Here is a 22252-nt window from a genome sequence, read left to right as displayed (position 1 = left end):
CATGTCTACATACATGCAGTCAATGGGGAAGGAATGGTGGGTAACCTATAAGTTCTCCACCCCCTACCATCCACAAACAAATGGGCTTTTTGAGAGGTACAACAAGACCCCAAAGGGCATGATCAGAGGCCTGCCAGAGGCCCTGAGGTAAAAGTGGGACAGTCTCTTACTAAGCCTGTTGTTTGCCTGCAGGGAGATACCACAGAAGGGAGTGGGCTTTAGTTTATTGACAGGTATGCTCTGTGGGTGGTGCTTATTTAAACCTACAGAAACAAGGTACACTGACACAATTTTAGCTATGAGCTCACTCTTACATCCAGACCATCATATCTGACTTCTTTAACACCCCGGGCCAAATGTATCAACATTTTGTATCGCCCTTGTGCCACACAAGGAGACGCAGGGCAATGCAAAACATAGATTCAGATTTAGCAAGACACATAAGGCCATCTTGAGAGGCCCTGCATGGCTTGATAAATCGGGTGTATCGCAAGACAGGGTAAGTAGATGCCTTGCGTTACTCTGCATGGTAGGAGCATTACATGGGTGTATGTGGGTGTTCCCACACATTCACTCATGTGTTCAGACACATTCCCAGATTTACCAACACTGGTAGACCTGGGAATGCATCAGAATTGTATGCCTTCCCACCAGCTTGGCAACGAGGAGAAATATCTTTATTTCTAATCGTTGTTTACTCTTTCTAATTGTGCTACATTTTGCAGCATACTTAGATAGAGGGAATTGCTCAGTGGATTGTTTTTGTGCAGGAAGGGACATCTTCCTACACAAAAACAATCCTGCCTGCAACTCAGGCAGCCTTGCTACATGGCGCAAGAGGGCCTGCGTTGGTACAAGGCAGTGCATTGTGCGCCACTGCAAGGAGAGGACAAGAATGCAGCATATAATGTCAAATATGGTACATCCCTGCCCTCTCCCATCACACATCACAGCGCAGCAAGGTGTCTTGCTGTGTTCCATTGCGTGAAATCTTGATAAATCAGCCCCCAGTTTGCTGTGTGTGACAGTTCTACAATGTACCAAGCTCCTTATAAATTAGCCGTCTTATACCTTCAGCTCAATTTAACTTGGATATCTTAGACACCAACTTCATTATAACTCATCTCAAACTTATTAGAATTCACTTCTCAGCTTTAAATGTAATTCTTAATGCCGTTATTTAAATACAGTCCACTTATTATACACCACAAATCCATGTAGGGAGGACCTTCTTAGATCCTAGCAATGTGTATTTATTTACGGTTATATTGAATTACTATCCGACTTGTTTAATATCGATTTACAGAACAATGAGAACCTAGACATTTGCATAGCATGCACAAGAGCTATGATTTCCCAAAAATATTATGCTTTTATGCATAATACTATTCGCATGATTAAGCAGAAAAAAAAGAAAATGTGCATGCAGTAATAGTTGTTGTAACATTTACTTCAATCTTCAGGATTCAATTCAGAATAGGACTCATTTAAAAAAAAAAAAATTAAATCCTTTTTCCTAAAGGTAAACCTTTGGAGTCCACAGCTGTCCTCTAGACTGAAAATATTTAAAAAAACAAAGGGCCTCATTTCGCAGGTCTTTTAGCTGCACTGCCCTACACCAAATTGCAAGGGCAGGAATGCAACGTAATTATGAGATACGGTGCATTCCTGTCCATTCATCCAGCGCCGGCACACAATATGGTGCCTAGCTCCAACTCAGGCACCCTAGCACCATGGTGTAAGGGTGCCTGCCTTGTTGGTAGGATTGTTTTTGTGCTGGAAGGGACACCTTTCTACACAAAACAATCCATGGTGGCATTTTCCTCACATGGGAAGGAGTACAGTTTTGCGCATTTCAAAATTCTACCAGAGTGTCAATAAAAGTGACAGACCAGCAGAGTAAGGGGCTTGTAAATAAGCCCCTCAATTTCTTTCAGACATGAAGTGCAGTACATTTTCATACTAAATTAAGAGAAAGAAACTATTATGTAAAATGAAATGACAAACATTCTATTTTCAATTCATTTGAATACTGCAATCCACAAAAAACATGCATGTGGAACATGAACAAAAAAGAGACAAAAAGGTGTAATGTAGTTACAAATTAAATTATTACTTGAATAATTTCTGCTTATCATTTTATTGGAACTCATCAATGGTTATCTGAAATAATTTTAAATTTCTTGTTCCTGCACATAAACAATCAATAGCTTTTTGCTATTTCTATATGTGCTGCAAATCGCAGCACACTTAGGGGCATATTTACAAGGGCTTTATCTCCGCTTTTTTGGCTTAAAAAGCCAAAAAAGCGGAGATAAAACTATCACCCTATTTACAAGAGGGTGCTAACATGCATAATCGCATGTTAGCACCCTTTTTCCCAACGCCTCACTTTGCATCTCTAAAGAGATGCAAAGTAGGCGTCATTGGGCATACCCCGGATGGACAACCTTGCAAATATCGCTGATGTTCACATCGCGATATTTACAAGGCTGCCCCAGCATTTTAGCACACATTACTTTTTGGAGAAAACAGCTGTTTTCTCCAAAAACTAACGTCTGCTAAAATGCAGACTTACCTATCCCCAACATTGGGGTGGATTATGCTGATACGACCCTGTGGGTCGTATCAGCAAGGTTATTGCCGTTTTGCAGGGAACATCGCTGAAAAACCAGCGATGTTCCCTGTAAAAGGGAGATAACCTCGCTATCTCTGGAATTTTTATCGCTCTGGAAAAACGCGTTGTTAATAACGCGCTACCAGGGTGATAAATTCCTGAGATAGCTTGCGATAATAAAATTATCGCTAAGCATGGCCAGCGATAATTATCGCTGGCCGTTGATAATATGCCCCAGAGAAACAGCAAAATCTATGGGGAAATAAAGGATTTCTCCTTGTTTCGCCAGGGTAAGACCAGGTTTTCCCTGGTCTGACTTTTGGCGCTGCCTCATATTTACGCCACTCTTGTAAAAATGGGGCAGCGTCAAAATCAATGGGTGTTGCGGCGGATCGCCCACCTCAGTACCCACTGCCCCCGTTCACGCTAAGTATGGCGTGAAAGAGGGGCCTTATTTACAAGGCAGCATTAGGCCATGTTAAGTGGCTTAACACTGCCTTGTAAATAAGGAGAAGCCTGTATCGCCACCACAATGAAAAAAAAAAGTGATGTTTTGGTGGCGATAGGAGCTTGTAAATATAACACTTTGTGTTTTGAATAGTCAGTGCCTCATTATCATCCTTGCGAACGGAGCTAATATAGTGTTATATTTCGTCAGTTAGCATTCCCACAAGAATTCCATTTCCTAAGGCCACAAGGGAACGCCTGTTGGTTCTCTTTGCGATGCCCTCTTATGTGCTCTCTAAGGAAATGCTATTTTTTGCATCACACTTTCCAAAGTTTTGGACTGATGCTGCTGGGTTTTCTACTCTTATAGTGCACTGAGGTCTGTAAACTAGACGTCAGTGCCCGTGTTCTAACCCTTAACACAGTCTATGTTGGATTGGCAACCTCCAACTGGCATAAGTTAACCTACTTATAAGTCCCTGATCTATGGTAGCAAAGCACCCTGGGCCTGTAAGTTAAAACTAAAAACTAACTCCCAGCCTGCCACTGCCGCCTTGAAGAGTAGTTTTAAACTGCTAGTTTGATTTTGCCATTTAAACCAATGGCAAAGTCTACACTACCTTTAACAACGTACGTAAGTCTTCTCTAAGGAATGCCTATCGAGCCCTAAGGCAGGGAGCTGTATATTTTTAAATAGGGCATATATTTTGATATGTCCTAGCAGTAAAAACCCTAAATTATTGATTTTACTGTAGGTAATCTAGTGGCCCCATTGACTAATATAGAGTTACACACTGACCCTTCAGTTGCACTAACGTCTGAATCGGAGCACCGAAATGGGTACTTCAAGGTATTAAATTAATCATGGCATTAAACCTGTTTTGATACCCAAGTTGATTTTAATGTCACTATTAAGAAAAGAGAACTTTTAGAAAGTTGCCACTCTGTTGCCACGTTTTGCTAGTGGCTGTTCGCATATGCTGGCCACCAGACAGCCTTCTGCTCTCCAGGGGAGAATTGTAAATGAATCCCAGCATTAGAACAATAGAGGCCTGCCACAGAGTGAAGTGTTGCCTCTTCGCCCAGAAGGAGAGCTTGAATGGTTAAGCCTCCTTTGAAAGGCAAATGGCAACCACACTCTAGAGGGGCTGCCCCTTTGTTCAGGTAGAAGGGCTGGGCGGTAACAGAGAGGGGAAACTAGCTACCAAACAGTTTTTTCCATGGACATGTACCTCATAGTTAGCCACACCTCTAGGGTGGGCTACCAAGTTCCTGACAGCTTAGGACAGGTTCAGACATCTTGAGAGTGGGCAGAATACTGAACTCTGGAATTGTTAGATTACACACTTAGCCAGATGTTGTGGGAGGGATCCTGGTAGCACATTGGCTTGTGATCACATCATCTCCCAGGGCACTTTCTGGACATAAATATGGCTCTCCTAGCCCCGTGAACCTCAGATCACATCTGGAATGGAGAAAGGACTTAAGAAGGACTGCCCGCTGACCCCTGCACCTGGGAACAGTAGGTACACGTTTTGCTGGACTGCACCTGCTGCTGCTTGGGTTTAGCAAAAAACAGGACCATGTCTGCAGAACCTGGGCCCTTTAAATGTTTCTCCAGGGCCCCAGCCGAAAAAGGTGAACTCCAAGAACCAGTAGGCTAGAAATGCTGAAGTAATCTGCTTTGGTTGGTTGGCAGCCAGCTCAACTTGATCACCGCTAACTGCCAACGTGCAGCCAAGAAGACCAATCCTCAATGCTCAAAAGTTGCTTCTGAGTCCGGCAGACCCAAAAGAGTTGTACAGACTGGTCATGCAAGACAGACACTAGCCTTCACCAAACAATACTGCTGTAACTTCTGTAACTGCAGATGAGTAGCCCAGTCGTAACTGGACTTCTGCGTCCTAGAAGAGAACTTTGAGGGACACTGACCACTGTGGACAAAGTTCCAACAGCACCTCCGTAGCTCAAGGAATAACCCCAGGAAGACCCCCATCAACCGCACAGCACCTAGAGCATCTAACAGCATCCTCAACATCCTGTATCATCAGCATCGGGACCACTCCGTTGAAATCTATTGCGGTTTTGATGTAAAGTGTGGAACTGAACTCAAGACTGTTTTGGTGACCAGGTATCTGTCCAAATACTTCTTACTGGCCCCCTGACGTTCTTCATGTCAGAATTGGTCACCAGGCCTTGGCCAGAGTAGTCAGACACAACTCTTAAAATCTTTTAAATGTTTCCAAACTTTACAGTTACTGTTAGATCTGGGGGTCTCTAGTTGGCATAGGTAGGTACCTGTGACAAACAGGGACCCTTGAGTCTAGTCAGGGTAAGGGGGTACACTCCTAAAATAACCCCTGCTCACCCCCTTGGTAGCTTGGCACGAGCAGACAGGCTTATCTCAGAGGCAGTGTGTAAAGCATTTTTGAACACAACAGTAATCAAGTGACAACACTACAGATGGACACCACACTAGTTTTATATAAAAAATAAGTATTCTTTATATAGATTTATCACAAGACCACAACGACAACAATCCACAATACTGTTACTTTAAAATGGTAGAATTTAGCTTAGTTCTCTTAAGATGGTAAATGCAACACACAAAGTTCAATGTACCTTAAGATGCGACACGCAGAGCAACAAAAGTGTTGCAAGGGCGGAGATGCGTTGAAGATCCGGTGCAAATAAATAAAGATGGCGCTTTCTTCTTGATGCGACACGCTTCCCAGTGATGCGGCGGCACCTGCTGCGACGTCGATCCTCTCCCCAGGTGATGCGAGTTGCTTCCACAACGATGCGAGCCGCGACAGGCCCTGCGACACTCTTCCCAGTGATGCGGTGGCGTCTGCTGCGACGTCGGTCTTCTTCTCCGGCAATGAGCCGCGACAGGCCCTGCGACACGCTTCTCGGAGATGTGGCGGCGTCTGATGCGACGTCGATCCTCGTCTCCTGTGATGAGCCGCGACAGGCCCTGCGACACGCTTCCCAGTGATGCGGTGGTGTCTGCTGCGACGTTGATCCTCTTCTCCTGGCGATGTGAGGCGCTTCGGTGGACCTGCGATGACTCAACGATTCTTCTGCGACACTCTTCCCGGTGATGCGGCGGCATCTGCTGCGACATCGATCCTCTTCTCTGGCGATGTGAGGTGCTTCGTGTTGTGAAGCGGCAGCGGCAGTTCGGCGACACGCTTCTTGTTCTTGAGTCGCGCTTCCAGCTCCTTGCGACATGCAAGTCCTCAAAAAGTCCAGCACAACTGCAGGCACTTCAAAAGAACTCTTGGGGAGCTGGTGGGTGAAGTCTGTTGTACCTGAGACTTCGGCAAGAGGCAAGCTCTTTTCCAAGTCCTTGGAGATCCTTCACAAGTTGAATAAAAATGCACACAAAGTCCTTTCTCCTTTCTTTGGCAGTCAGGCAACCATTGCAGGCCAATCCCCCAAGCAGCACTTCAGCTTAGGGATAGTCTCTCCTCAGTTTCTTCTGGTTCCACTCCTCAGCAAAGGTTTCTTCTTGTCTCCCAAAGTGATCTAAAGTTCTTGTGTTTGGGTCCCAATATTTATACCCAGTTTCTCTTGGTTCTCTGAAGGCAGAGAGGCCTTTGCCTAGTCCAAACCACATATGGTCAGTCCTGGAGCACTTTGTTGACAAGGCTCCTTCTTTCCTTTCAGAGTGCAGGGCAGAGACATCAGACGCACCACAGGAGGTGGAGCCAGCATTGTGGAGGGAAGGCACAGCCCTATTCAGGTCCCAGGTGCAACTCCTCCCACCCATCTCGATGCAGATCTCTCTATTCAGCCCTGTGCTGACTCACCCTGCCTCCTGGAATCCCCCAGCCCCTGTCACTCAAACTCCAGACAAGGAATACACAGCCTAGCAGAGGCAGGTTTGGATAGTTAGACAAGAAAATACCTACTTTCTAAAAGTGGTATTTTCAAACACAGAATGTTAAAACCAACTGCACTAAAAGATGTATTTTATCATTCTGAGTTCAGGCATACTAAATTCGAATTTCTACCATGTTCCCTGGGTCAGTTAGGATTATAGGATGTAATAATCAAACTGCCCATTCTGGCCTATGGAGAACAGGTAGCCTTGCAATAGTGAAAAACGAACATAGCTGTAATTCACTCTTAGAACATGCCACACACACCAGGGCATCCATTGCATGTCCTACCTTATACTTACAATGCACCCTGCCCTTGGCCCTACCATAGGGGTGTCTGATATGAAGAAAATGGAAGGTTTAAGGACTGGCAAGTGGGTGCACTTGCCCAGTCAGCATGACAGTACCAGACTGCACGCAGGCTCTGCAATGGCAGGCCTTAGACACACTTTTACAGGCTGCTTCTGTGGGTGGCACAACCAGTCCTGCAAGCCCACCAGCAGTATTTGGATTTACAAGCACTGGGCACTCCTGGTGCACTGTACTAGGGTCTGATAAGTAAACCAAATCAGCCAATCATGGAATCACTAATCCATACATCAATTTACAATAGGGAGCACTTGCACTGTGGCACTGGACAGCAGTGGCACAGTGCCCAAAGCATCTAACACCAGCAAAAACACATGAGGCAGCAGCAAAAATGGAAGGGAGACCCACGCCAAGGTGCCAGGTCTAACACGTGTCCCCTCCAGCTGAAATGTGGGGAGAACTACCCTACCTCCTGGGAGTTCTCATCACTAAGGTGGGAAAATCTGGACCATCAGCGTTGGCGTGTTCTGTACCAGGGCGGTGTTCCACCGTGAAATCCATGCCCTGTAGGGAAATGGACCACCTCAACAGCTTTGGATTCTCACCCCTCATCTGCATCAACCATCTGAGGGGTCTGTGGTCTGTCTGAACCCGGACGTGAGTCCCAAACAGGTAACTTCTTCAGTGCCCAGACCACAGCAAATGCCTCACACTCAATAGCACTCCACCTCTGTTCCCGTGGAAGTAACCTCCTACTGATTAAGTCTACGGGTCATTCATCTGTGCCAAAACGGCCCCCACACCATGCTCTGAAGCGTCTGTTTGTACTATGAACTCTCTGGAGAAGTTGAGTGCCAGGAGCACGGGCGCCGTGCACATAGCAGTTTTCAGGGCCTCAAAAGCTTTCTGACAGGTGTCAGTCAAAATCACTCTCTTGGGCTGCTTCCTGGAAGTCAGCACGGTCAAGGGTGCAACAATGTTGCCATACCCCTTGACTAACCTCCTGTAGTAACCCTTGAGTCCTAAAAAGGCTCTCACCTCTGTCTTGGTTTTGGTGGGTTCCCAAGCCAGGATGGTTTCAATCTTGGGCTGCAGGGGCGCCCCCTGGCCGCTCCTAACCTGGTGTCCCAAGTACACCACGGAACCCTGCCCAATCTGGCACTCACTCGCCTTGATCATGTGGCCTGCCCTCTACAGCACCATCAACACTTCCCAGAGGTGGCCCAAATGTTCTTCCCAACTGGCGCTGAACACTGCGATGTCATCCAGGTAGGCGGCACTGAACTCGTCCAGTCCAGCCAACACCTGGTTGAGCAACCTCTGAAAGGTGGCAGGTGCATTCTTCATCCCAAAGGGCATAACCCGGAACTGGTAGTGCCCATTTGGTGTGGAGAATGCTGACCTCTCTCTTGCCCCATCAGTCAAGACGAACTGCCAGCACCCCGACGTTAAGTCAAACGTGCTGAGGTACCATGCAGCCCCTATCCGATCTATGACCTCATCAGCTCTGGGGATGGGGTGCACGTCAGTCCTGGTGACTGAATTGAGCCCTCGGTAGTCCACACAGAACCGGAGGTCTGGTGTGGCACCCGGTGCGGCAGCCTTTGGGACCAAGACCACTGGGCTGGCCCAAGGACTGTTAGAGGACTCAATCACCCCTAATGCAAGCATCTTGGAGACCTCCTCCTTGATGCAAGTTCTCACCCTGTCAGTCACCCTGTATGTTTTTTGCCTCACAGGTGTACTATCCCCAGTGTCCACATCATGGACGCACCAATCAGTAACACCAGGAATCAGGGAGAACAGATCAGAAAACTGTCCCAGCAACTGGCGGCAGTCATTCTGTTGCTCAGGAGTCAGGGTGGAAGAGTGGTTGACACCATCAACTGACCCATCTTGCTCTGTCACCGACAGAAGGTCTGGAAGAGGCTCGGTCTCCTCCTCCATTCCACCATCTGTCGCTAAGAGCATGCCCACTTGGGACCTCTCCAAGTGGGGCTTCAGGCGTTTGACATGCAGGATCCTCAAGGGGTTCCTGGGAGACCGCAAGTCCACCAAGTAGGTAACCGGACTTTTGCGCTCCACAACCTCAGATGGTCTGGTCCACTTATCCTGGAGTGCGCAGGGATCCACTGGGGCCATGACCCACACTTTCTGACCAGGCTGAAGCTCTACCAGAGTGGCATTCTGGTCATACCACCGCTTCATCTCCTCCTGGCTGGCTTTCAGATTCGCCTCAGCGAGTTTCCTGAAACGCCTAGTTTGGTTTCTTAAGGCCAGCATGTAGCTATATACATCCTGGGGAGGTTTCCTGGGAGATTGCTCCCAGCCTCCTTTGATCAAACTTAGAGGTCCTCTCACTGGGTGTCCATAGAGAAGCTCAAAGGGGCTGAACCCTAGAGATTTCTGTGGCACCTCATGGTAAGCAAAGAGCAGGCATGGTAAGAGAACATCCCACTTACGCCTCATAGGTTCCTCAAGACCCATAATCATGCCTTTCAGGGTTCGGTTGAACCTTTCAACCAACCCATTTCCTTGGGGGTGGTAAGGAGTGGTAAACTTGTAGGTTACCCCACACTCCTGCCACAGGGACTGCATATACTTGGAAATGAAGCTGGTATCTCGGTCAGACACTACCTCGCGAGTGAATACCACTCTGGAGAAAATTCCCATCGGTGCTCGTCCCACGACGGGGGCCATCACTGTCCTCAGAGGTATGGCTTCTGGGTACCGGGTGGCATGGTCCACCAAGGCCAGGATGAATCTGTTGCCCATGGCTGTCTTGGGGTCCAGTGGCCCCAGAATGTCAATAGCCACCAGTTCAAAGGGGGTGCTGATCACAGGGAATGGCTGGAGAGGATCCTTGTGCTTCCTCCAACTCTTTCCACTTGCCTGGCAAGTCTGACATATCCTGCAGTGAGTGTCTGAACTCCTGCGCATTTGGGACCAATAAAAGTGGGTGACAAGCCTCTCAAAGGTCTTGTCCTGCCCCAAATGTCCTGCCAAAGGCACATCATGAGCCAGCCCCAGTAGGAAGGCTCTGAAGCGCTGGGGTACCACCAGCACACGGGCTGACCCAGGCTCAGTAACCTTAGGCTCAGAATACAGGAGACCATTCTCCCAGTAGTCCCAATGTGACCCAGACTGATCACCTGCTGCCTGGTCTGCAGCCTGCTGCCGCAGACCCACGAGAGAAGGGCACTTGTTCTGCTCCTCACAGAACTCCTCCCTGGAGGGTCCTCCTTCTTGCTGCCAATGGGTCAGCTCAGGCAGGTCCCCCAGTTCAGCTACCTGTTCCCCTGTAGGCTCCAGGGCATCCCCCTCAGGGTCTGCTCTCTCCTGGACCGTGGGAACTTTGGGACCGGTTTCACGCGCCCCCTGCCTCCTCTCTCTAAGGCAGGTACCTGGGCCCCCCTCTCAGGCTCCAGGTCCTCTTGAGAACCCCTACTGGATGCCATGGACCGTGTGGTGACACACGTCCAGTCAGGCAGACCCAACATTTCCAAATGAGCACTCCGCTCCACCTTCGCCCAAGGTGAGCTCTCCAGATCGTTCCCTAGCAAACAGGCATGGCAGGCCTCACAGCTCCCTGAAGAGTACCAGAGACCCCCCCCCACTCAAAGGGAACCTGAGCCACCTTGCAGTGGCTCTCTGTGTTGTCAGCGGCAACAACTGAATAGAATGCATTGGGGACAACCTGCTCTTCAGATACCATGTGACACTTGACAGCTGTCACACTGGCTCCTGTATCTCTAAGAGCCTCCACTGATGGTCACCCCCTGCCTGTATTTCTTAGTGTTAACAGGAAGCTGGGTCCTGGGGACCACCTCACAGTCTCCTAAGGAGACAAGGGACATCTCTGCTGCCCCCACCCACCTTGGGCACCCATCTCCTCACCCAGGGCTACACTAGCCATCTGCCGGGGGGCTGCACCTGGGGGTGTTATCTTCACAAACTGGCGGCACCTGGGATCATTCGCTTTATGACCCAGGACACACATTTGTAGCATCTCAGGGGTCACCCTTGAACAGGTGGACCTGTTTGGCCCCTGATGGTTTCTGGGGGTGAGGCTGGAAACCTTTCCCTTGGTTCCCTTGGGGATTACTTTGGGGCCTTCTCTGGAACTCCCTCTGTTTACCCTTGCCCCCCCCCCCACTCTTCTGCTGGGGACCCTGCCCACGCTGAATCTCCCACGTGACCCTTGTGGACCCTGGTACTGACCCAGCGGTCTGCCTCCTCAGCTAGCTTCCTAGAATTAGTCAGCCTGCTATCAATCAGGTCCTGGTGTAGCTCTGGAAAAAAATTATTTGACAAGTGCTCCCATGCAATCAAATCAAAGAGCCCCTGAAAATCATCAACTTTGCTACCCTTCACCCAACCATCCAAAGCTCTGCAGAAAAAAGTGACATATTCCACCCAGGTACTGTTCTCTATCTTCTTGCAACTTCTGAACCTCTGTCGATATAATTCAGGAGTTAAACCATACCTGGACGTTAATGCATCTTTCATGTGGTGATATGAGTTATAGACTTCAGAAGGCAAGTCTAACAGTGTGTCCCGACCCTCACTAAGGAACCGCCCCCACAACCCCACTCCCCAATCCTTCTCAGGGACCCGGTGGGAAGACATTGCTACCTCATAGGCCTTGAACCACTGCCCAATATCATCATTCTTGTAAAATTCTTTTACCACATCCTTGGGAATATACACTGTAGCTTCAACAGGCAAAGACGGTGTGCTGCCACCAGAGGGAACAATCTCTAAGCTCCTGGCTTTCAACTTCAACTCCCTAAAACTTTTTTAATGATCCAACTGCATTCTCCTTTCCTCTAGGGCCAATTTTCTATTTTCTAACTCCAGTTGCCCACCCAACTTGAGCTTGGCCAGCTCCATCTCATGCATCCTGTTTTCTTTCCTTTCCGCCAGCTCTTCTGGGGACAGGCCACTGGCAGAAACACCGCTACCTGTTGGGGAGACTGCTCTGCTCCCTCCTCGACCCAATGGTCTCTCTACCAGCTCATCTGCATTATCTGCCCCCTCCACATGCTCAGGGGTGCTCCTTGCTTCAAACCAGGCCCTCAGCGCCTTTTGTAGCTCCTCTTTTCTGGAAATACCGGTCATAGAAACTTTGAACCTCCTGTAGAAGTGCTTGAGCTGGGTAACAGTGTAACATTCTAGTCTCTCCTCTTCCCAATCACAATCAACAGATGCTATGGATGCTGTTTTCTACATGGTGGTTAAACTTGGCAGTTCTTTTTTTTTAAAAATAGAAAGTCCCAGAAAAACAATCTACCAAAAGTATGTGGTCGCATTTTGGTCTGCACTCACTAGTAGTGTTCACCAATCACTGTACATGAATTTCAAATGCAAGTCCAGAATCCTCACCGCTGACCACCAATGTTAGATTTGGGGGTCTCTATTTGTCACAGGTACCTACCTATGCCAACTAGAGACCCCCAAATCTAACAGTTACCAATGCTTGTTTTGTACTTTGGACTAAAAAGCTGAGATTTACATTTAACTTCAAAATATATAACTCCAAAACAGTCCAGTGAATTTTGCTCATCTTGGTGTCTAAAAGTTTGTAAAAATATAATCTATTTTTATAAATTGGTGTTGGATTCCTTTTGTGTTGTGTGTCATTTTTATTCTGTTTGTTGCTTCTAAATGCTGTACTCTAGCTCCTTTGTTGAGACTTAGCTGCTCAAAGCCAGAGCTACCCAAGATTGAGCAAGAGGTTTTACAAATGAGCCTGACTGGACCCAAGACAGTTTAGGCAAGTGTATCACACAAAGATATCCTACATTCTGCAGCACACATAGAAGTTACAAAACGCCATTAGTGAGTGTTTATGTGCAGGAAGGGACACCTTCCTGCACATAAACAATCTTTCCCTGCAACTCAGGCACACTTGCACATTGGTGCAAAAGTACCTGCGTTGGCACTAGGCAGCTAAATTTAACACCAGCGCAGGGTGAAACGCAGCGTTGCACCGTATTCTTGTAAATACAGTGCGGCCCTGCGTTTCTGATGTGGCAGAGCGCGGCTTTAAGCCAGTAAGGCTAACGCCGTGCTGCGCCACTTCATTGTGAATATGTCCCAACGTTTTTTTAAATGATTCAAGTTAAAACCGCAACTTCACACAACCGAATGTGTGGGTGAGCACCAAAGTGAAAGTAGCCAGTGCAACTGTTCTCTGGTAGCACTTTGTGGAAACCACTAAAAACAAGCATTGGCATAGACAATTGGCCTCGCTTTAGGGGCCATATAAGTGTTTAGCAAGAGATATTGGCGTTGCTCACGTTTTTAAGGTACTTGTAGGGCAGAATGGGTGCTGTGCGGCATGTTGTTCGCATTAGTCCACTACTAGTGGTAGAATTAGGGCCCTAGTCCAAGAGCAGAAGATCATGTGCGCCCGGTGGAAATGGGCCTTCAATTCCCCACTGCAACATAAAAAATAGATAGGTCCAGTACATCAAGCAGTCAGTACTTTATATGCTCGATGCATGAGAGTCAACAGGCGCAAAATATTTTTCTACCCACATTAAAAAAGCTGCTAGTCGATTACTCACCAGGTTACAAAAGTACAAGTGAACAATACTGATGTCAACGCATGTGTAAAAGACACTCACAAGCTGACAGCTCAATTCGCTTATGCCATAAAATGTATACAGATCCTTAATTAGGATCAAGTTTATTTTTGTTTTTAGTTACCATACTTAGAAAAGACGTTATGTATTAGCAAAGATGCTCAATCGACAAGAAATAACATTCAGTTCTGCATCTGCACAGTTGTGGTCTAGTGCCCAACCATCCAGGGACACCCATCCTATTTCCACGTGCACAAAAATGCACGTAAAGTAGACATGAATATTAAGTACCAACCCGGAAGTAGAGTTGCTTCTGTACTGTTTACAAGACAAATAAATACTAGTAGTTTGCCCAAACACAACGTTTAATCACTCCCGTATGAAACCTCCTGTGGACAAAACGTCATCCAGTTTCTATTTTGCACTTGTGTGATGCAGAAGTTCTGGGATCTGCTTTCAATAGGAAACAGAGCTCTCACAACGGACGGTTGTTTCAGATTTATCTGAAATCTGTCAGTGATCATTGACCTGCAGTACACACCTCCACGTATGCGCACGGATGGCCGTACCTCCACCCCCTTTCTGAGAGCTCTGTTGAGCCTATTTCTCACATGACTGCCCAGCCCATATAAACACGCTGGATGCTTAATTAGGTTCCTATTACTTTCTCAGTCCTGATTAAGACCCCACTCTACGACTGGATTCCCCTAGTTAACTTTTTAGGGGTCGAAACGTTGACTACAACCAGATCACAAGCCAGGACAACTGCAATTCATTGACAGTGTTTATGTACTGCAATGTGACACATTTGGAACAACTGACCTTTGTTAAGGCCGGATCAGTATCACCATGTGAATGTGATGGATATATGTCACACTACCTTTTCCTTGTCCACGACCCTCACGGTTCCACTTTGACCACAACCACTCCTCATTTCCCGTTTCCCAACCCTGAGCACCTATTCTTGTAATATTTTAATTATCTAATGAGGAATGAGCAACTGTGTTGCCACACCCTCAAGCTGACCAGCCTGCCAGATGTCTTTGCACACTGCAAGCGCCAAGAAGCTTTCCATCAGCTACAAATTAATGTAACAATAAAATAAATACATAGGATGTTCTCTGAAGAAATCAGGTTACGCTTACTCCAGCACTTTAGAAATGTCAGTTCATTCAAGGTCCAATCAGGCCTCCCATAATGTCTGGTTACAATGCATAGAAATGATGAAAGTTTTCTTTTAATACTAATATGTGGTTAGATAAACCTTCCAAAAACAGCTGCTTTCACCTGTGAGTAATGTAATCAGCCCCTTTCTAGGATGCTAATAATCACAGTAAGACACAGTGATCTTCTGTCTGCGACATGGTGCAGAGAGGGTAAGGAGAGAGCCGTAATCCATCGATGCGAAATAGCCGGGCTGGTGAGGCCGCCTTTTTGAGGGGACTCAAGAAGCAACTTCCCTTCAACTGGCAACAGGGTTTGAAACTGCTGAGTGCGCCTGAGCACAAGCCTCCGTGGGAGCAGCCTGGGGGCCAGGCTGTAAGGGCCCAGCAGCAGAGCCAACTTCAGTCCGCGCAATTGTGTAAACAACAGGCACCACTGCAGCCCGCTAGCACTATTATTAAAATTTAAAAGAACAAGATTTTGCAGAGTGATACCTCACAAGACACTACTCACCAACTTTGCGACGTGACTCTTCATATGGGCCGCACCTCGCCACAAGGACTCCCACTGGGAGGGAAAAAATTTAACACGGACAACAGGAGGGGGCGGGAAGAAATTGAATATGGAGGACGGAAGGGGGCGGGAACAAAGTTAACACAGACAACGGGAGGGGGCGGGAAGAAAGTGTATCTGTAGAACGGGAGGGGGCGGGAACAAAGTTAACACAGACAACGGGTGGAGGTGGGAAGAAAGTGAATCTGGAGAACGGGAGGGGGCAGGAACAAAATTAACACAGACAACGGGTGGAGGTGGGAAGAAAGTGAATATGGAGACCGGGATTGTGTGCGTTGTAGTTTGCATATCTATTTGGAGAACGTGGACAACGGGAGGGGGTGGGAGGATGGAGAATGTAGATAATGGGAAGGTAGCGGGAACAAAGCAAAGCACAACAGGAAACTAAAAAAAGAGTACACGTACCGTGTAACAACCAAGTAAAGGGGCCAGTAAGCATGGGAGGATACAAATGACGACATGGCTGTACTAAGGAGGGACTAACAAGCCTATTAAGGATTCAGATGCCAGCATTTATGAAGGGCAAAGACACAAGGCAATGAAAAATGTGGGTGGGGCTTCTCCTCCGTACTCCACCTACAACAGATCACTAGAGCAGCGCTTGCGCACGGGCTAAGGCTCGAACTAAACAGCTGTGTTTCTGATCAGTGCTAGAATGTCAAGGGTTGTGCAAATTATCTTTAGCGTTTCATATCAGAAGAGCAGCACATCATCAAGCAGTGGGGATTCGCAATGACATCTATGATACTTTAATCACATACTTGCAAAACTCTTTTTGCTGTTGCAGTGCAATTTATGTGGCAATTTAACAGCATTCCGTGTACAAAACAAACTAATTGATGGCTCTCAGTCAGGCATGTCGTGTAACATAGGCCAATGACCATACAAACCCCTCCAGAATATGCTGTGTTAAATTATCACTTTGTTGTGGCGGATCTCCAACAACATTCTCTGTCATTTGAGTGCATGCATTTTTGTTTACTTAGAGCCTCCACTAGAAAAGATAGAGAGCACTCAGCTCATTACAGCTGGTGGGTTGTTGTTATAAACAGTTGTATATATCTTGCATTTTACTTTTACACCGAAACTCTCCTATGCATCTAGGGTCTTATTTACAAGAACATGCTGCAGAGCGACACCACAAGCCCTTTGGCTGCGCCACGCTGCAGCACTTTCAAAGCACAGGGATGCGTCATATTTACAACAATATGACAAATCCATGTGCGTTCCCCAGTGCTGGCGCACAATCGGCTGCCATCCGCCACGCATTCACCCTTGCGCCATGATGCAAGGGTGCCTGCATTGCGGGGAGATTGCTTTTGTGCAGGAAAGGACACCTTCCTGCACAATAACAATCATAAGAGGTGATTTCCTTTTCCTATGTGTGCTGCAGAATCAAGCAAGCATAGAAAGAGGAACAAACAACGAGAAATGTAAACATTCCTCCTAGTTGCGCCTCGCTACGCCTCCCCTGGGGTGGTGTAGCATTCTGACGCATTTATAGGTTTACGAATTCTCATGAATCTGGAAATGCAGCAGAATACATGGGTGTTGCACCCAGAGCAACACCCATGTCACACCCCTTTCACACAAAGTGTTGCGTGTGAAGAAGCCATATTTACAAGGACATGAAAAGCCACGCAGAGTGGCTTTACGTGCCCTTGTAACTGTGGGGCAGCAGGTTGCGCCACCGGTGCTTCACAAAAAGTGACGCACCGGTGGCGCAAGGGGTTTGTAAATAAGCCCCATGGCTTACTAGCCCCAGTTATTAGATCTTTTTATTGTTAGCTCAGTTAACTAATTTTCTATTGTTATTTCTTTATTATATGTAACTCAATTCATACGTGACAGCTCACTATTACAGAATATTCAATGAAGGCCCATTCCTTAGGTTGCAATTAAGGACGGAGGGTGTATGAACTTTGGACCAGGTATTACCCGATTCAGAACAAGCACACAAAGCATTGGACCTTTTTCTAAAACAAACACCCACCTCCAACTCATTAACAAGACTCAGGTCAAGTGATCATCAACTCATGTAATTCAGACCAAGAACTGACCCATTTAGGAGACTCACACCAAGCAATGATCTATTTAAAACCTTCATCCCAAGAACAGAATCATAGACCAACACTAAGAGCTGAACCTCTAAAGGATTAGCAATGCTACCTGACCTCTTAAAGATAATCACTCAAAGGACTGACTAAAATATCAAAGACGTGACCCATTTATTGACTCACAGCAAGATTTGATCTGTTTATAAAGCCCACACTGCCAGCAGGCATGCTAATGAGATTCATTAAGGGAACTAACTCATTCTTGACATTAACAACAAGGTCTGACCCATTAGTGAGAGTCATTCAAAACAGAGGCTGGCAAATTTACAAGACTCAAACCAGTGAAATATGCAACCGTCCAGCTCCAACCAAGAACTAACCCTTTCAAGACTACCACTTAAGGCTCACACTGATATAAGCCTCTCTCCCATTACTGACTGAGCATACACTTTTATGAATGTCTAATGAATGTTTGAGATTTTACAGTAGGCCTTTACTTCTTACTCACCGACTTATTTGATTATCTACCATTTGTTCAAATAAATCTCTGTGTAAGGTGTTTCAAATATCCTAACATTGTTTATCTCTTACAGGAACATACACGCATTGCCAAGGTCAAGGAGAGACGCCACGCTGAGGTGCACACAGCGACAGGATCATGAGAAGCACCAATGGTGAATGAAAAATTCTCTATGCTTGCCAACTCTTGTTACAATTTCAGAACTTTGCCATCTAATATTATCAAGGCTTTGATTCTGTTGATTTATGACTTTACTCAATGTGTGGTAAATAATTTAATTACCGGGACTTAATTTGATACAGAAACATAATAAAAATAGCTCAGTAAATAAGAGGCAGAATCCGTGGTATTAGGGGTTCGGAATGGGCTTTATTCCAATGGATGATTCGAATCGGTTGCTCCAAGTTCCATCACCACGAAGGTTCAGGAAGTGAAGTACATATATTATTGATAATTAATCACTTTTATACAATAGGCATTACAGTGAAGCAAATGTAAGAGGCGTAACAATTGATAGCAAAGATAACATTTCACATGCGTAGCTGAAAGAGGCGTAATTGGGAGTAACAAGGAAACGTCATTGGTTGTGATGTCACATATGGGTGGACCTATGAAATGATTTCGCAATGTCAGCAGAAATACTTGGCAGAGATGCGCGCACAGCAGCATGACGTGTGATTGACGTGTAACTAGGGGGTGAAGGGGACTTGACATTTAGCTCTACATGTGGCGACAGAAGTCTGGAGGGTCAAGTCAACCTAATCCCAAATCATATCTAACATCCTATGTTTAAAGAACTACGTTATCCAAAGGAAAGGTCTCTTAGAGTAGAATCTTATTCTATACTGACTATACTGACTGTTAGTGCGTGTACAAGCGTCTAAGTGTCTACACTAGATGCGAGGGCAGAAGTCTTCCATAATAATAAGGCTATGAATTACTTGCATAAAGACAGAGAAGCCGGGCCTTTGCTCGGTAGCTGGAAGAATGTTTACTGAAACTACTAGACAGGAATGCATTGGGCAGGGAGCGGAGCAGATAATTTCGAAGGTGAAATACAGTTTCTTGGCAGGCAACAGGCTGATGTCAGGCTTCGTGAGCCGCGCAGGGAATGAGACAAAGTTCATGGTCACAGGTGCAGGCTCAGACTGGAGCTTCAGAGACAGAAAGCAAGAAAAGCTTGATGACAGAATCAGGGCCTACTTGCCTGGACTGTAAAATGGCATAAGTGAACCATATAAAGCCGGTGGCCTTTCGTACTTGGGAATGGAATATCCGGCCTATTCATGGCGGATCTGAAAGAGGACATGTTGACGGTGGACGCACATGTGTTTGCGTCTTCATAACTGGAACTGGAGAAAACATACATGTACTTGTGTTTCATACATGAAACCGTTGGGGTCCAAGATAGGGGACATAACTGATCAGAAAAATCCATATTTCCACAAATGTCTTAATAAATAAGGTACTCCTTGAGGCATTATGGTGTTTTTGCATCCTATCCGTACCACAAAATACACTGAAGCCTACTCTTCTCATTCAATTGTGTTTCTTAGATTTTCTTGAGTCATTTCCAGAACATTCTGAGCATGAATGGAACAGTGCCACAAAGCACAGAAAAACACTGGTACCCTGATACCAGGTGCTACAGGACAGTGCATTTTCTGTGGCCACAACTCCACAATGATGGATACTTGACAACCATGAAATCGCGAAGGCCATAGGTCTACAAATAAGGATGTTTTTCCAATCATGATAGAAAAGTTCTGCCACTTTGCTCACATTTCTATAAGGAATTACCTATCCAGTGATAAGAGAAGGGTCCTGTTTCTGCACCCTAAAGTTAATAGAATGTAACCCACAATTTAGGAGGATCTAGCAATGCAAGCAGAGCCTATTCCAAAGATGACAGTAGGATTCTGTCTGCAAAATCCTACAGCTCTGTATATGTTCGAGATGTGGCATTCAGATATTTTATGTGTATTGGTATATGTGCACCAACTTACATAGCCAAGTGAAAACAGAATGGTGTTGTGTCTGCCCATAAGCTCTACAAAGTGGGAGCCATTTTATGGATGGAAGATGTGTATGATATTTTGACTATGGATGTAGAATCACCACCCTATTCAAAGTATGATGGCAAGGTACTGTCATACCTAGAACGGTGCAAGTCTTAGCAAATCTGCATAGAACTTTGAAGATATTCACAAATAGTTTAAGCTCTGATGCAATTGTAATCTCAACAGCCACACATCTATAGAAGTGGCAGTACTACATATTACTGGGATGAATTTAGTAGATCAGAGTGATGCAAGCCAAAGGACCTTTGACCCTAACCTCCACTCAAGGGTACGATTTCCTTTGGAACTGTAACCTGTGCATATAGGCTGGGGGCATGTAGAACAGCAAAACAGACAGAGGTCGGTCTCAGTAGCCAACTTATGGGCTGCATCATCGGGACTTGTGAGTAGAATGAGTAACTACTCCCAAGATGACAGAAATCGTAACAGGGTATTTGATTTGTTGCCCCAACCACTTGGTTCTGAGAAGTCAAGAAATACATTATTGCGAAAGTTACTAATCTCCATTATACGCCACACTGGAGTATAAAAGGAAAAGCAATCATAGTGATAGTGAGTAGCGCGTTAGCCACATGATTTACTGCCGATCTGTAGGAATGTACCCAAATTCTAGGATAACTTTCTTCTATCTTTGTTTGGAATGAACACGGCCTTTGTGTAATCAGATACCCAATTCCATGGGAGCATTACTCATCTGTCCATCTGCACCGTGAAAATCGTATCCAAAATATCAAGGCATGCAAACATTGAGAACTAAATATCAAATCCAAAATAACGAAAGGTAAGTTAAGTATAGATTTTCCATGTCTAACTCCACATATATGTACCTTGATGCTATCTCTCTCTCTCTAAATATATACATGTATATATATATATTCACTGAAAAAACCATAGGTTTCAGGGGTGTTATAGTTAGCTGGACTTTTCACTTGTACAAAACCATTGAAATTCCCCCGTTATAGTTAGTTCAGCTAACTATAACTCGGGCGCCCGCAATGCACTGCTGATGACGTCACATATTACATCACTCATGACATGGTCAGTGACATCACTCATGACATCACTGATGACATCTCAAATGACATCACTGATGACATCACTGATGACATCATCCAGTGAATGTCAGTTTTTCTGAAAATTAAATATGATTTATATATGTATATCTCAAGGTCGATGGAAGAATAGATGGGTATATAAGTGTCTAAATGAATGATTTGTTTTTGAAAAATTGATTGTGTAACTGACTGATTAAGTGTATCATAGTGAATACATGGCTTAGTGAGTAATGTTTAAATATGTAAATATCTGTATCAGTCTCTCACTTTGTGTATAAGTGGCTGCATGGGTTGGTGAATAGCTACATGGGTGTCTATATAGGTTATTAGTTGGTTTTTTGAGTATCAGTCTGAGTGTCTGCATGGTTCGGTGGGGGGTATTACGTAGTGCATAGGTGCATGAAAGAGTGATTCACTGTTTGTATGTGTTGAAGACAGCATGTGTGCAGGACTGTATGGGTGGATGAGTGTGTGTATGGGTGTGTTACTGAGTGAATGACTGTCTCAATAGTGTCTTTATGAGTAACTACATATGTTTTAAACTAGTATATGTGACTATTGGTGTATATAAGTGAGTATATGTGAGAGTGAGAGATTGAAAGAGTTCCTGTATGAATAAGTATGTGTTTCTATAAGTGATTGTTTAAAAGACTAAGTATGTGTAAGTTTCCGTAGAAGTAAGTGTGGTGGTGTGTGTATAACTGTATATGCAAGTAAATGTATGTTTGATTCTTTATTAGCATGAGTGACTATGTGTGTGAGTAACTCTATGGATGAGTGGCATTGTGTAACAGGATGTATAGGTGTATGAGTACATATGATGAGTGAGTACGTGTATGAGTGACTGTATAGGACTGTTGGTGAATGAGTGGATGTGTATGTGGATCTTAGAATTACTGAAGAGGTTGTTGTAACTGGTATTGGTATGTCCATTGTTGTGAAAATTTTAGTC

At 45.6% G+C, this 22252-nt stretch overlaps 1 protein-coding gene across 1 annotated transcript in view; it reads left to right on the top strand.

Moving 5' to 3' along the window:
* Window positions 1-18422, top strand: part of LOC146868007 (uncharacterized) — a 170190-nt gene extending 151768 nt beyond the window's left edge. Inside the window, exon 14 of the mRNA XM_085615163.1 lies at window positions 18238-18422. Within this exon, the coding sequence (XP_085471289.1) occupies window positions 18238-18306 (69 nt within the window). The 3' untranslated portion in view covers window positions 18307-18422. The remainder of the gene's footprint in view (window positions 1-18237) is intronic.
* The last annotated feature ends 3830 nt before the right edge of the window (window positions 18423-22252 follow it).

The sequence above is a fragment of the Triturus cristatus genome, chromosome 1_2 (genome assembly GCF_964204655.1).
Source record: "Triturus cristatus chromosome 1_2, aTriCri1.1, whole genome shotgun sequence".
Lineage (NCBI taxonomy): Eukaryota > Metazoa > Chordata > Amphibia > Caudata > Salamandridae > Triturus > Triturus cristatus.
This window is presented reverse-complemented; position numbering and strand designations above follow the sequence as displayed.